The sequence below is a fragment of the Protopterus annectens genome, chromosome 2.part1 (genome assembly GCF_019279795.1).
Source record: "Protopterus annectens isolate FY-2018-M chromosome 2.part1, PAN1.0, whole genome shotgun sequence".
Taxonomy (NCBI): domain Eukaryota; kingdom Metazoa; phylum Chordata; order Ceratodontiformes; family Protopteridae; genus Protopterus; species Protopterus annectens.
This window is the reverse complement of record NC_056729.1, coordinates 1957443555-1957460097: the sequence shown is the minus strand read 5'-3', so window position 1 is coordinate 1957460097 and position 16543 is coordinate 1957443555. Positions and strand designations below refer to the sequence as shown.

General features: G+C 36.6%; 1 protein-coding gene across 4 annotated transcripts in view; it reads right to left on the bottom strand.

Moving 5' to 3' along the window:
• DST (dystonin) overlaps positions 1–16543 on the bottom strand; it is a 4096730-nt gene that overhangs the window by 1772865 nt on the left and 2307322 nt on the right. For 3 of the 4 annotated variants that reach the window (XM_044063350.1, XM_044063347.1, XM_044063348.1), the window contains 2 exons: positions 7693–7786; positions 2392–2546 (listed from right to left, as the gene is read on the bottom strand). In XM_044063350.1, coding sequence (XP_043919285.1) covers positions 2392–2546; positions 7693–7786 — 249 coding nt within the window. Of the gene's footprint in view, positions 1–2391; positions 2547–7692; positions 7787–10250; positions 10847–16543 lie in introns of those variants that run through there. The other variant, XM_044063349.1, reaches the window with a different exon arrangement.

Sequence of the window (16543 nt, the reverse complement as noted above, 5' to 3'; positions counted from 1 at the left end):
GATTACTTGTAATTACTCCAAAGCATTAAAGTAAAGCAATTGCAATAACCAGGGTAACCGTGGTAGTGCAACAGTTAGTGTTGTCACCTCACAGCAAGAGATTCTCTGGTTCGATTCTTGGCTGGGGTACCTCCTGTGCGGAGTCTGCATGTTCTCCCTGCAGTCACATGGGTTTCCTCCCACATTCCAAAGACATGCACTAGGTGGATTGGATGCTCTAAATTGGCCATAGGTGAGGGTGTGTGCACGAGTGAGTGGTGCGAATGAACTACCACTGCAGGGCTAGCCACTCGGTAGTGTAAACCTTGGCTTGAGATGATTATCACTGCAGAAGTGACAACCCGACTCCACGTACAAAATGGGAAAAAGGGTTGAGGAAGGATAGCTGAATTGCAGTAACCAGGAGAAAACATCTACACTCTGTAATGTATTTTTTCCAGACATAATATTAACTGATACACTCATGTTTATTTGAAATTCTTAAAGCAGATCATGATAATGTTTCTTATTTTGGAAGTAATTAAAGAGGCCAGTAGTCTTCTTGCTGGAGAGTGTGTTTGGTGCAGTCTTTGTGCTGTAAATACATTTTAATGTGGCTACCATGAATTCCAAAAGGTAAACAGTGACTCACCATTATCAATATGACTGAAGTATACAGGACTGGTATTGAAAGAAAATTATAAGGTGTCTTTACCTGTCAGTCAGAATACCTGCTACTAACCAGGCAGAATACAGGCTACGTATTTCTGCCTCAGTGCCATCTGCTAACACTAACCTTTAACCAGTGATCGGTATTATTGGTTGTATTATTCGCCACTGTCTTCTACATCAGAGCATCACTCTCACAAAACCCCACATACTCCTAGTTAATTTATGGGGTACATACTATACATACTCCATACTGTATAAATGCTTCAGATTTAAATTTTGAACCACCAAAGCTCACACACTCAACTTTACTCATCCCTCAAGGCCTTTACTGTTAAAGATTCTTCTCTTAAATTCTCAATGTCTGATGTCAGCTAGTTACTGCAAATACAGTTTTTCCAAGTTCTTAAGCCTATGGTGCAGAACTCCAAGTCAGACTATGTTTAGTTAGGGAAAATATCTCAAATCTTTCTCTAGCATGTTCAAAACTGTATACACATGCAAATCTAGCTGTGGCAATTTTCCTTAATCCTCTTAACCATGATATAGCAATAAGACAAAAGTCCCTAGACAATTAACAAAGGAGTAGTAACATCACCTGGTTTGGGTGTTTTTACTAAAAATAAGATGCAGATATGTAATATATGCATGTACAACTCATCTAATTGCGATGTTTAGTTATTTATTTGCTTTGTTTTCAAGTTGCAGCTAAAATTTTTCATGTATATTAGCATATTCACCTGATCACAGTAAGAATACATAAATAAATAGACAAATGATTTTTGTAATCTCAAAGTCATTCATCTTAGAACTGGCTTGATGATGCATGGATAAGGTACTTACCTGCAATACGCCACTGTCATTTCTAGGTAAGTAGGGGCCTCAGGTGACTGGCTCTGGACAGGAAGCATATGTTGATATAATGCAAAGACTGCCTGCGTATAAGACCACATATGGACATGACCCACACTGAGGACATTGCATGTCAAAGTGATTTTGGTCTATTATGAAGGTAATCAATAATGTACTTGATGTCCAGTTACTCACCACACAGACCCTCAGTTCTTACCAAACAATGAGGTTTTTCCTCTTAGCCAGATGGAGGAGAATCTACATTGCTGTGTTATGTGGAGACTGCAAGTAAGTGGGTAGGAAAGAAATCTATCAGTGGGGGAGTATGTAGTTTAAGCAGCATAAACTCAAGTTGGGGGGCATGGGCATTAAAGAACATTTAACAAATGCCAAATGTCTCAGTTCAGTAGTAAAACAAACAAAAACATTTGAGAATATAAACACAGGAACCTCCAGCATAAAATGAGTACCAGCAGAAATGTTTTTCTGACATACAACAACATCAGCTGGAAACCTAAAAGTCGATACTGCAGTGCATCAGACGTATTCTAAGGTTAAAGTAACACAGATAACTTAGTATTAATGTTTAACATAAAATAATTTTACCTTTATTAAGATTTTCTACTGTGGTGAGTTTGGATCTATCAACTTTTAATACTTTGTTCCTGGTTTTGTCTTTGTTTTGTAAAATGTCTCGTATTCAGGCATGACAATACTTAATATGTTAAAAAAATATTTAAGAAGCAGCTTGGAGTGATTTGCAAATCCTTTCTTTCCAGAAACTTTTCCTACACAAATTACATTTGCACCTTTTTTTTTTTCATTAATTACTATGAACAGACAGCAGCTGCACATCCTGTAATTGATGACCGTCTGAGAATTACACCTCACCTCTGCACCAGCTGATCGGCCTGGTAGTACTTTTCATTGTGAAGCACCTGGACATCAATGACCTGCTGCCGAAGAAGGTTCTCACATTCCAGCAGGTACGCTGCAATCTCAGGTTCATTTTGGAACTGCAGTCCGGATTCTAATCTCTTGGCATCCTAGAATTAAATGAAAGCATACAATTATTGCTCCTTATATAAGTCATACACATAATCTGAAAACTGAGTGACAATGGATGAAAAAGGAAGAAAACGGTACAATGATGTACTGAAGTAATAGCGTGTCATATAATTTGTTGCACATTTACCAGGAGGGTGGCCTAATGGTTAAGGTGTTTGCCTTACAAACATAAGGTGTAGGGTTTGAGTCTCACAAGGGATAAGGCTTAAAATGGCTGTCAATGGCAGTTAGCTTAGTACTAATCTATGAACCTATGAATCATCTAGTATGGGTGGATTTGATTAAAGCTTCTGCTTATGATGTGGGAAGTGTTTTATACCTTTTGCATTTACAGCCAGATGGCAGCGCTGGGTAGGTTAGGAGGTTCCTCCTTACCCATATTATTCTGCAAACATCAGAATTAATATATGTACAGATGTGTGTGTGTATGGGGGAAGGGGTGCGGGAGTCCACCTACAAAAATATTGTTTCTTTTTATTTTACTTAGTACAACAGATCAGATGTTAATGTGTTTGTGTCAATGATATGTGTTCCAATTATACCTCTCAACCTCTTGGTAGAAGAAATCTGTAAAAAGCCATAAATAAATAGGGACAAATTTTAAGTATTGCTCTTATAAATTTAGAAAGTTGATAGAATAAAACGGTGTTGTGTTAGCATGCATTTTCTGATGGATATGAGATATGAATCTCAAATGTCTGTCATTATTTAGTGACTTCAGTCTTCAATGATTTGATGAAAAAACACAAATTTTATGAGGAACAGGCCAAACATATGACACAAAACTCTGGACATTCTTCGCAAATCTGGACAGTTGAGAGGTATGGTTCCAATGACAGTTACTTTCACTGAAATAACACAAACTGTTTCATTCACTTGGACTGCCCTAAAGAACCTTCTTTTGAATGTATATTACTTTACGGATTTTTTTTTCTAAAAAAAATATATATATATATAAATAAATAAATAAATCAACTAACACAAAAGTCCAGCCTGGTCAGTGAGAAACTTTACTTGAATTTTACAATGGCATTTTATCATGCTAGTGTCACTGTTTGTAGTGATATCCTCCATCACTGTCCTCTTATATGGATTATGGTGAAGAAGTAGAAATGACAGTTACAGGTAATGCTGACGTAACAGTAAAGACCCAGAAAGGGTTTTATGTGTTTGTTTTACAGTGACTGCTGCCTATACAAATCTTCACTAAAACCCCTACAAATAAAAGAATGCAAAGTAATGTTTCCAAACAATTTGTGCAATAATTCTGTATGTTATTTTATGCTTTACAATATTATTAGGTATGGATTTCATTCTGTTAATCTATTCTATACTTTGGAAGGACAAGAATAGGTTTAGTGCTGTGGGTTCAGTTCCTCTTGGAGTCTATGGGTCTTTGACATTAATGTAATACCTATTTCCTTGGGCTTGTAGATGTGACTCCTGCCTACCTTATTTGAGTCTGGAAGTCCACAGCTAGACTGTTAGTTTATTTTATTTATTTGGTTACATTTGTTAACTGCTGAGGTGCATTGCCCCAATGACCTTTTCCAAGCACCATCTGGGACTTCGCTGCTCAAACATTATAACAATCATATACAGATGTAATAAGCAAAGGAACAAGATATAAATGAAACACATTATAGTAAGTACGGAAGTTCTCAATCCACTTTAAATACTATAGTACAATAGGTAAATTAGAAATGTCGTTTTATGCTGACTATAAGCATCGGATTACTAAGTGATATGTGCATTATACTGAGCCCTTGTTTGTATCCCTCTGTATATTTACATGGCATCTGTTATCCTTTAAGAGAAGTTAAAAGCAAACATTACTACCAAGTGTACTGTGTAACCAATGTTATTCATCCAGGCCTTACTATACACACTATGCATGGTTATTTCCTTCCATAAAGGCCTTTTTAAGCAGTTTTCTGAATTTGACAAGTGTGTTTGTATTCCTAAATGTTTCAGACACTTTGTCCCAGAATGCTAGAGCAAAGTTTGAGAATGACTTTTCTGCCAGTGGTAGGGGATATGGAAGCCTGTAAAGCTAATGGAGGTCAGTAGCTGTCATTTATTAGTCAGAAGGCTAACATGGCTAACAGGAATGCTGCTCTGGCAATAACTGGTAGCCCACTAACAAACTTGTAAAAAATAACTGCAAAAAGTGCTGAAAAATGATCACAGGTGGCAAGACAAATCCAAGGAACAGGATATAATCCACAGAGACAAGTTTTAATTCATAAAAACAAGTGGTGTAAGCGCTTTCGACTTGCTTCTATGAGCAAGACTTCATCAGACAATCAGAACTAATGCAAAATGCAGCTATTTAAAGTGTCACATGCTAAACATCAATTAGCATCTAAAGGCAAATGTTACAGATATTTAAAAACATTTCAACATAAATACAAATACTAAATGAATAAACATGAATAAATAAGCACGAATAAAACTGACCAAGAATGAACATACATAATGAGGATGGCCTGATTTTAAGAAAATATTATAAAAAACTTTGTTTAAAAACTGTACTAAATAATTACTTGATGTGTAAAATGAGCAATTCATTTAAAAGAACTACCAACTGATAAAATTATACATCCACTATTACCGAGCCTGTCAGTTAATTAATATAATACAAAAATACAAAAGTATTTCTACTAAGGTCCAGTGATGTAAACAAACAGCAAATGTACAGAAGAAATGATCAATTACCTCTGCAAACTCTTCAGTTTTAAAACACAAGACAAGGAACATAAATCATTTAGCCCTGGTGCGTTGTAGGCATTCAATTTTATTTGCCATAATAATTTGCACAGTTCTAGCTTAAGGGTGAAGGGTAGTTCTTTTAAATAAATTGCTCATTTTGCACATCAAGTAATTATTCAGTACAGTTTTTAAACAAAGTTTTTTATACTATTTTCTTAAAATCAGGCCATATGTTCATTCTTGGTCAGTTTTATTCGTGCTTATTTATTCATGTGTATTCATTTAGTATTTGTATTTATATTGAAATGTTTTTAAATATCTGTAACATTTGCTTTTAGATGCTAATTGACGTTGAGCATGTGACACTTTAAATAGTTGCATTTTGCATTAGTTCTGATTGATGAAGTCTTGCTCATAGAAGCAAGATGAAAGCGCTTACACCACTAGTTTTTATGAATTAAAACTTGTCTCTGTGGATTATATCTTGTTCCTTGGATTTGTCTTGCCACCTGTGGTCATTTTTCAGCACATTTTGCAATAACTGGTAGCCAGTTGATCTTCTTTATTGTTGCACAGTGATGCTCAGTGATGTTATACAAGTGAGCAAATCTCAAGATTTTAATTGTTGTCTTTTGGAGTGTTAATGAGTTTTAAAAGGAAAACAGGGCAATAAATTAGTAGAGAGTACTTCAGTTTTTGCAGAGTATATTGACAGTGATAAGTTACTTAGCTTCCCTAATAAGTAAGTATTTGGTTTTGTAAGCTACTATTAAATGAGTCATACGTTAATACTTGGCTTGTAGTCCAGAGGACCATTGAGGAGCCCAGGACTATTCAAACTCGCCCCTAAGTGCTGTCTGATTAAGTGACCTCACCTGCTCAAGGCCAAACTGTAAACAAATGAGGGCTGAGAGAATTAAACCCTGTACCACAGGAACTACATATAGCGCAAATCCTTAACCTTTGCACCAACTACCAGATTGTACTTTTTGGGATTATATTACAAATCCGATACAGAATCTGGACTAATAATGGTAGCCTACAGGTTGGCATGTAGAAGATTACTGTTAACATATCTTGACCTTCATGTGAAGCCCCTACTGCCTGGCTTGCCTTCTTCATCAAGCTAGACAGGGGCCTGCTAATGATTCCCAAAACATTTCTGAAATTATCTGGAGGATTTTAGCTCCCTCCCTTGTAGAATTTGTACTTCATTAGTTTCAGAAGTGTACCTAAATACCCACATAGAAAAATGTTCATTTGTTTCATAAGAACTTTTTACATGAATTGTGTTACCACATTTAACAGTTACAGCTGACTTTAATGGAAACTACATTTCTAATTCATAATGGAATAAGTAACTCCATTCTTAATTCGCCACCTACTGGTATCACTGTGGATTGCATGTTTCAGCATTGTAATTTAACAGAGGTACAGTACGTACATGCTGCATTATTTACTTAGTAATAATGTAATATGTGTGTTATACATTTGTTCATGAACTACAAATGTGCTTAATACAACTGCTAAAAATGTTTATTTACAAGGATGTGCTATTTATAGTGTTCTGAAATTAATCATGTTAAATCAGTGTTGTTGCTTGCTTGTCTCACATCATGGCTAAGAATATTCCTTGGATCAGCTGACCTACCCATTTATTAAAGAGAAATAAGTAAGTATGAAAATAAATAACTGGCTATTTGTACATTTTCTTATACTTATCTTAATTTAGTCCGCGGTACTTTAACCTGCTTGCAAAGTGCTACGATTTAAGCACATAAAATAAAGTGGATAAATGGCTGGACAGAGTTCAAGACAGCTATAAAGGTGGGGGGGCAAGCAAGCATGTACATAAGATCTTATAAATATGCCAAAAGCCACTGTCTTCATGCCAACCTACAGGACAGGATCTATGATAAGACAGCCTTTAGGAATGACAATTCCAGACTGCAGTGGTCAGCTGCTGCAGCCCTCACCCCTCAACCTTAACATGTTCTGGTCATCAAGGGTTTGTACAGGAGGAAGCTGACAGACCCATCTGGGATGAAACAGACAACACACTAGCTAGGAAGAAGTAAAGAGGATAAATGATAACAGTGGCAGTAGTAGGACATTACAGGAATCTGGAGATATTAATGGCACTGAGTAAGGAGGGGGCATCACTGACAAAAAGCTATATGCATGTGCATGTGTGTGTATATATGTACATATATATATATATATATATATATATATATATATATATATATATTCATATATACATGCACATACGCACATTCACATTCGATCATATATAAATATATGCTCACACACACACACACATATTGAAACACACACACACACACACACACACACACACACACACACACACACACACACACACACGTGTGCCACAAATACAAATTAACTTACTGACTGAAGTGCGTTCCTTGCCAGTATCAGTTTATCTTCACAGGCCAGACTGTCACGCTGTACTCTGTTTGCGATCTGCTGCAACATGTCTAGTCTAAAAGGATAAAATGAAATATAAATGTTAATCCACAGTGTAAAACTTGTAGTGCCTGTCACAGACCACTGACTAATTCCTGCTGGTGCAATCCTAAACTCTTAATTTCAGTACATTTCAAAACTCTCTGGCAAACACACTCTGAGAAAGAAAACTAACAATAGCCTGATAAGGGGTCAACAACATAATAACCATGAGGGTATACATGTACTGTTAAGGGGCTTCTACAGTCAGAGACGGACATTGGGATACATCATGTACTAACAATATGTGCTTCCATTTCACCAGCATCTTTAAAAAAGGAACACTGTAGCTGAAGCCTGGAAAATTATTTCTGGTTTAATAATCACTTTCCATCCTCTGTGCACATTTTTTCCTTGTTGTATCTGTTTACACTGCATTCAACAGAAGGCCATTTCCCCCTTGCCTTTTCTGTGTACTTAATTGCTTGCTATCACCTATTAATCATTTTAAATTTAATAAAAGGCTTCCACAGACAAAAATGTTTAAATACTAATACGGCTACATTTTACAAAAATGCAAAACAAGTATTTTGCTTCAATAGCTTACTCAAAAGTCTCTACAACTGTTATCTATTAATATTTGTACATACCCACTAGATCCTAATGGACATTTTACATAACTGGAACTAACCTAGTTATTCCAAATTAACTGTCTTCATGATACATTTAATTTCACTCATGACACATTTTAATTGTATTGTCTATATGAAACTGCATTATATTGTTGTACATTGTTCTTTAAACTACTCTCACCATGGCTGAGAATGAAATTTGTCTTTTGCGTAACAGTGCTCTGTCCCTTTTAACAAATTTGCATAAATAAATCTATCAATCATGCATTTAACATTACAAATATTCCAGAATTCCAGTTTTCTTACATGAGGTACAGAGTATAGAAACTGGGAAATATAACAAGCAAACATAAATTACACTCCTTAATTCTTTTTCTTATACTTTTAACAAACTGATGCTAGTCTGACGCTTCCCTCAGAATGAATATAACAAGGAACATATTAAAATATTTTTGTTATATTTTTGAAAATTGTAAAATTATTGTTCTTGAAATGTTTTGTAATAATTTTGAGCTTTTCTCTCCTGGCCTCCGCTGAAAATGGGCTTCTACCCAGTCGGACTTTCCAGGTAATCAAATGTCAATAAATAAATAAATAAAAATTAATAAAATAGTAAAAAAAAAAAAAAAAGTACCTGTCAAAATTATTCTTTTAATGTAAACTAACCTAGCATTTTGTTGGCTGATACTTTCTCCATGACAACGCAGTATTCAGGACTATTTTTAAAAAAGCCATGCAACAAGTTTGTAAAGTTAAATGTAGTATCAGTGGTGTAACAGGTAGCACACTTGCCTCCAATGCAGATGGCTGTAGTTTCTGTTTCCACCCCAGAACAGGTAGATGAATTGCTGCTACTGCAGTGTGTTTGGTGTGATGCTGTGCCCCTTCAAATGAGGTGTTACACTGAGGTCCAATTTGCTTGAATGGGCAGTATCTCAGGTGAATATAAAAGATCCCATTGCACCTTTTGAAAAGAATAGGGGAAGTTCCCTGATGACCTGGCCTCTAAGATTATAAATACCTCCTTAGTTCTTCACTGAAAAGGGGCCATTACCCTAGTGGGACTAAACTAGTCAACAGAAGATAAATAAAATGTAAAGGTTCATCTTTGTTTTAATTTCAAACTATACATACTCAATTATTAAACAAGCTCAACTTTCCTTTCTGTTTAACTGACCTACATTGTCTATCTGAATGTGTGAGACGCGTCTTAGTTTTCACTCTGTAACAAATGTTTTCTTCCATGCAATCAAGAACAAAAGTACAAAACCGTTTAGATGAGTTTTTTTTTAATTTGTTTGTTAACCATGTTAGTGAAGTGGTCATGTGTGCATTCTTTTCAGTTACGATCCAGCTACAAGGTATGGCTAAACGCAGTAGCCAGACTCCCAGCATGTTTTTGCAATGTGAAAGGAAACAGGAGAACCTGGAGATAATCCACATATGCTCAAGGAGAATATGCAAATACTACCTAGACAAATTCCTCATAGACATATACTCTGTTTGCGATCTGCTGTAACATGTCTAGTCTAAAATAGTAAAATGAAATAGAACTTAATCCATAATGCAAAAAAGAGTGAACCACAGACTCTAGAGCTGTGTGGCAGAAATATTAATTATTCTATTACCATGATTCCTAATACACCAGTAATAAATTAACAGAGGAACTTTTTATGTAAGGAATCACTTTCATTAACATACATGTCACAAGTTTCTACAAAATGTCCTTACAGAAATTATACTTCTAAGAGTTTTCATTTTGACTACTTGAAGACCCCATAAATGGTGGAAAGTACTAAATTCTACTGATTACTATTCTAAGAAGTACTATGTAAGATAAAGTGACAGTACAGCAGTACTGAGGTATACCTATAGCCACTCGTTACATCATTTCCAAAGGCCAGATTCGAGTTGATCATTGCTGGTCCAAAGTGGGCAGAAAGGAGGTTTTCTGCAGAACCAAGACTTGTACGTGTGCTATTACTAAGCGAAGATATGCTGCTGTGATATCCAAGAGTACCAGTATTCATTTTTTAATCGTTAGCACAGCTCCACTGTTTCCCTCTCCAAAATGCCAATATCCATGCAGATTTGCGGTACGCAGAATTCACACAAAGCACACAGCTCAAGATTCCATGGCAAACTGGTAGGTGATTGTTACTGCCTGAAGCATCTCCCTTAAATAGGTTTGTACATGCATATTCAACACCCAGTGCTTAGTATCCTGATCTCTTGGCTTATAATTTTGCTTTAAGCTATGTAAAACTATGTTGGCGTTGTTATTTAAGTAGCTTCATTGTGCAAGTACAGACGAATCATTTCAGTTTGGGTGCTCCTAGATATCAAATATGCCAGCTATTTGCATTTAACTTGATCTCCTGCAAAATGTACTCTTCAAACACAAGGAAGAGAACAATATCTGACTACAGAACTACTTTGCTTAGAAACTGAGAACCATAATTAGGTCTACATATCTTCAAAAGCTTTATATAACAAGCTGTAAATGCACCGTGGCTGATCTCACCATAACTCTTAAAATATTAAAATTCTTTTCAATTTTAGGATTCCAGTTAGTAACAAATAAAATTAACATTCTGCTTTGTTTATTGAATAACTGAGCTGTCTGGTATTAGTTTTTATTACTCAGCGACAGGACTGAACCTTTTATTTTATTAGTAAACAGAGTTTGAGAAATGACCAGGCATTAGAATGCTGAGTTCTTTGCACACCTATTTATTTGTCTGTCTGAGTGCCTTGCTGAAAAGCATTTAAATGCAGTTGAGTTAAAAACATACATATATAAGAATAAGATGGTGTTAACCTTCAGTTGTAATCTGATTCTGTTAAGGGCATAACCTGTGAATAATATCCGATCACTTTTACACATGCCTAGGCTGTAGTTCTACACATACTTGTGGTAATCAGAGACAGACTGGGACAGATAAGCACTGACTGAATGCCATGCCCAAGTGTATGTGCATACAAGCTAAATACCAATCTGACAAACTCGCCAACATGAAGAAGAAAAGTATGCGGTATGTCCAGAAGAGAACTGCAACTATTAAAGAAGAACAGCAGTAGATTACTGGATTCAAATTTTTCCCACTGTTATTTTTCATGTGTACTCATCCCCTCAACCATATCTACCACCACTGTGGCAAACTGCTTTTGAAACTGGTTTCTGCTTCTCTTCTAGCACTCCGGGCAAAACGATCTTTCTTTCTGAAACGTTGCATAATCCTAACAGACCACGTACTGCCAAATTTTATCACAAGTGCATCACAGCACATCTGTAGTTTTCAGTCGAATATATCTTTACCCTGTTTTGTGCTAGTGCTTGTTTTCCAAACTTTTGGAAATAAGCACTTCTTAATTTGTGGAAGAGGCACAAAATGCATATTCGACCTTCCACTCTCTGGGAGCTCTCCCTTAGCGATGAGGAGGAATCAAGCAAATGCTACATGACGGATAGACTTTGTCTGGATGCCTAGCGATGCATCTTATTACTGTTATGAGACTCGGTGGTGCTTCACTAAGATGACATCTTTATGGAAGGAGTTTAGGGGAACCTGCATTTGACTTTTTTTATACTTTGGCTAACTCCTCCTTGTAATTTACCGATTGTGGCATGACTTTTCATGATGTTTAATCCATACCCAGAAGTGAGTACTGCCTGTTCTTAGGCTGTTCAGGTTATGGTGCAAAATTTGCTCACACTAAAGACACATATTTAGAGCACCCCAGTCACTCCCATTGACATTGACAATAAAGAACGTTATTAATGATGACAACATACCTGCCATTTATCTGGGATCTCAAAATAAACAGGAGGTTAGATAGTGATACTGGCATCTTTCCAGTATGTCATTATAAGACAGTGACTTCTAGGATCTGTCATGATTCTTACGGCTACATAAGCAACTGGGAGGGATATTAACTGTCTTGCTGGATCACATTACCTTAGGCATGCTTATTTCTACTTGATTTGGACTTGAAGAAGAGGGACATTAAATTCACAGAACAAGAAGAAACGCAATTGCAGAGTGCTAAAGAGAAAATAAGGGATTACCTCGATAATATGCATGAGTTTAGAAAGATTGCTGTTAAGCGATTGTTTTTTGATAATAACTCCAGAGCACAAAAGTTTTTAGCAAAATATCTCAAGCAACAGAAAGTAGAAAGGGCTGTTGCTGAGCTTATGAATCCTTTAACAAGGAAAATAACTAGAGATCCCATAGAGGTATTAGAAATATTTTGGAAATTTTATAAAAATTATTTTCATTACTTTAAACTTGATGTTAAAATTTATAAACTTGTTTAAAGAAAAGAGTGAACTGTCATGTATATCCAGGCTGTGAGTGTACTGTCTTTCTTCATTTTGCCTGCTAAAAGAAAACTAGAAGGTTTAAAGACTGGTTCAGGGACAAATGTGAAACTATGTTCAGAATAAAATATATATTCACCATGAGGAACATCAAGCATTTGAGAAAGAAGGTTTCCTACAAACTAGGGTTGAAGGTCTGAGATCATGTATGGAGAGGTGATGGCGATCAGAAGTAGTGTCTCCCGATTGAAATGTCAGCACTGAAAATTCTGAGTAGTGGCAAACAGAAACAGAAAAAAATAAAAATGCATGGCAAGAGTGAATATCCAACATCTCTGTTCACCCAAAATCTTCTTTATATATATATATATATATATATATATATATATATATATATATATATATATATATGTGTGTGTGTGTGTTTGTTTGTGTGCATGTTTGTGTGTGTGTGCATGCGTGTGTTTGTGTGTGTGTGTGCATGTGTGTGTGTGTGTGTGTGTGTGTGTGTGTGTGTGTGTGTGTGTGTGTGTGTGTGTGTGTATGTATGTGTGTGTGTGTGCGTGTGTGCGTGTGTGTGTGTCTTTGTACGTGTGATCATTTATTTACTTATTGACATTTGTTAACTGGGAAAGTCTACTAGGTTACAAACTCACTTTCAATGGAGATCTGGGGAGAATTGAATTTCCTGTTTGCACTTGATTTTAAAATCGTTTTTTCTCAAAACTTGCATATTTTCTGTCTTTGACCTAGCACTCTTGTGTGGGGTCATTTACTGCACTGTTATAACTTGATATTACTTGAGAACCTCTGCTATCTCTGAAAAAACAAAACAAAAAAAAAAAAAAACTTGCAGACATTGCGACCCAGTTTGGCTTTTGACTGACAAAGTTTGCAGATGACTGCAAACTGGGAGCCATAGTGGAAAGTACATCAGACACAAATATCCTTCAGAGGGAACTGATAGCTGGTGCCAGAGCCATGGCCTGAAGTTAAATGCCAAAAATGTATAGTCATACCCAGAAGAGGTTATCAGGGACCTGGGGACCCAGGTTGACAGTGGCCTAAAGTGGTTAGAAAAACCTTCTACATTGCCCACCTGATCATGAAGGGATTCACATCCAGATCAAGTGAGGTCATTGTGCCAGACTGAAAACCTGGAATTAATGGACATGCTCCACCTCAAAAATCCAAATCTATCCCAGTCCATGTGTGTGTCACTGCTGGACAGAAGCACAATTTTTAACATAAAACCACAAAAACTCTGGGCTAGGCTTATAAATGCCTTAGGGCAGATAGCCTAGTATAAACCTATGAACCTATGAACCTATGAACAAATATGACATACAAAATGAACATACAGAGCAAATTTTAAAAATACATTAAATCATAAAGCTGGCAGGTTGATACAAGCATAATAATATAAAAGCCACATAATAATGTATATGGCATATGTGTATATATATATATATATATATATATATATATATATATATATATATATATATGTATATGTATACACACACACACACACACACACACAGATAGATAGGTAGATAGATAGACAGATATAGATAAAGATATAAATGTAGGCATATATCAACTCCGAGATCATCATATCATAGAAAAGTGAATATTCTGAGACATGGCAATCTCAGACATAGTATTCATAAGTCTGGTCATAAATCTGGATATTCGTCCATTCAGACTCATTATTAAGGGATTTGCTATAGTGTGTCCTGACACTTTAATTGGTTAGCAGAAAAAGCACTTTCTGAGAAATGAGTTTTGAAGCAGCTGAGCTAGAAAGGTTCAAATGACACCTGGGCAACCCTATAAGCCACAGCTCAAGTGCCAAGATGAAAGGTGTTATTCAAAGGAGTACAGAAGTGAAGCAATCCTTTACAAAACTGCTAGACCAGCCTATGCTGGGCCACTACTACGCTCTCAACAAGGCCATGATGGGATGGACAACTAACATACGAATTCTGACAGTAGAATAAGTGAGGCCCAAATCATGAAGGTTTATGAAATAACACAAAACTACATACTGGCTGACCAAAGGAATATCATTGCCCACTGCTTCTACCAAACTGAAAATCACTTCCATTTGGAAGCACATATCAACTGAGAGCAGGAATTTCTAGCGGTCTCAATAACCTGTTTGACTTAGAAGGCACATACAGTTTGATTACGGTGCCTACATCAGATGCCAGGTCCTACAGTGGAGCTGGCAGTTACTTCAACCATAGGAGACAACCCAAGTAGGCACCAGTAACATTTTCTGCATCAGTAGATACTGAGAGCCTGAAGCCATGACATTCTTGACCATAACAGGATAAACAGAATGAGTGCTGGTCATTCTTCCTTAGACTTTTCTATGAAATGTCAAAACAGCAGAAATGTGTACAAGAATTCACATGCCACAGAACAGAAGGCATCGACCACTACACCCACCATGCCCTGCTGTTCACAACAGGAGAAGACTGCATTCCCCTGACTGTTGGACAGATGGACCTCCACTGTGCTCCACTTCTGGAAGAGTTTGACTAGACATAGCTACTGAATCCATATCTCCAGGAAGACACTAGAGGAAACATTCAAAGATTCTGCCAATTCATCCAGTTCCCTAGAATGTGAAATGTTGAGGAAGTGATGCCCTAGCCTATAAGTCACAGACAGATGAGCAATATTGTCTTAAAACAGAGGCCAAAAGATTGTACCTACTCATTTGTCCATGCACCAGATAATGGACTACTTGCTGGCAGGATGAGAAAGAGTATCAGAAGCAGCTTTGTCTTCAAGACTGCTCTTAGCTCCAACTAACTGAAACCCTCTCCAGGGGGAATACACTCCCTGCACCATGCAAGAGCCAAAGTGAGAACTCCCCAGTATGTAAGTGCCCTTTGTCGGAATCCACAACAGGTTGACTTTTTGAAAGGGAAGACCCACCAGAAGGTTGGTGTGGATTGCCCATTACTTCAAGACTTAATTACAAGGGTCCAGCATCAAAAGAAGGTCACCTCACAGTCTACTACAAGTTCTACATCCTCTGGCATGCAAATGGCACCAAGAAGACTTTGTTAGCCATTACGCCCAGCAGGTGCACAAAGTCTGAGCCTGGACCCTTTGCTGTCTGGTTATTCAGTTGGCCACCCAGCACTGGAAAATCTACAGTATTGTGCTGAATAAAGCAATTCATTGACTACTAGGCAAAGAAAACTTTTTTCATTTTATGTTGACCCAGGGAACTGAAACCATGTCAAGACTAACTGTAGGGACATTTCCAGGTAGTCCTTGGATCAGGCTAGCAGAAGCCAGTCATCCATGTAAGGGAATGAACAGCAGACATCCTTCTCCTAAACATCCTGAACTCCTTCAGCAAATCTGTCTGTGTGTGTGCATAAGTGGTAAATAGGTATGTATGTATGTATCTACCTATGCATGTATGTACCTATCAATTTATATATGTATTTATCTGTTTATGTATGTATGTATCTATCTACTTATGTATGTATGTATGTATGTATGCATGTTCCTAGCTATTTAACTCTTTATGTATGTACATATGTATGTATGTATGTAGCTATCTATCAATATATGTATGTACATATGTATCTATTTATGTATGTATACATCTATATATTTTATGTATGTAAGTGTATATCTATCTGTTTATGTATGTATGTAAGTAACTATTAATGTATGTATACAGGTGTGCTGGTAGATTCCACTCACAAGTCTCCTTAGAGCATCTTTCAAACAATTCTGTGTCAGGTATCACTGTCACTACAGCGAATGATAACGGCTTCTCACATGTTTTACATTACTGTGATGA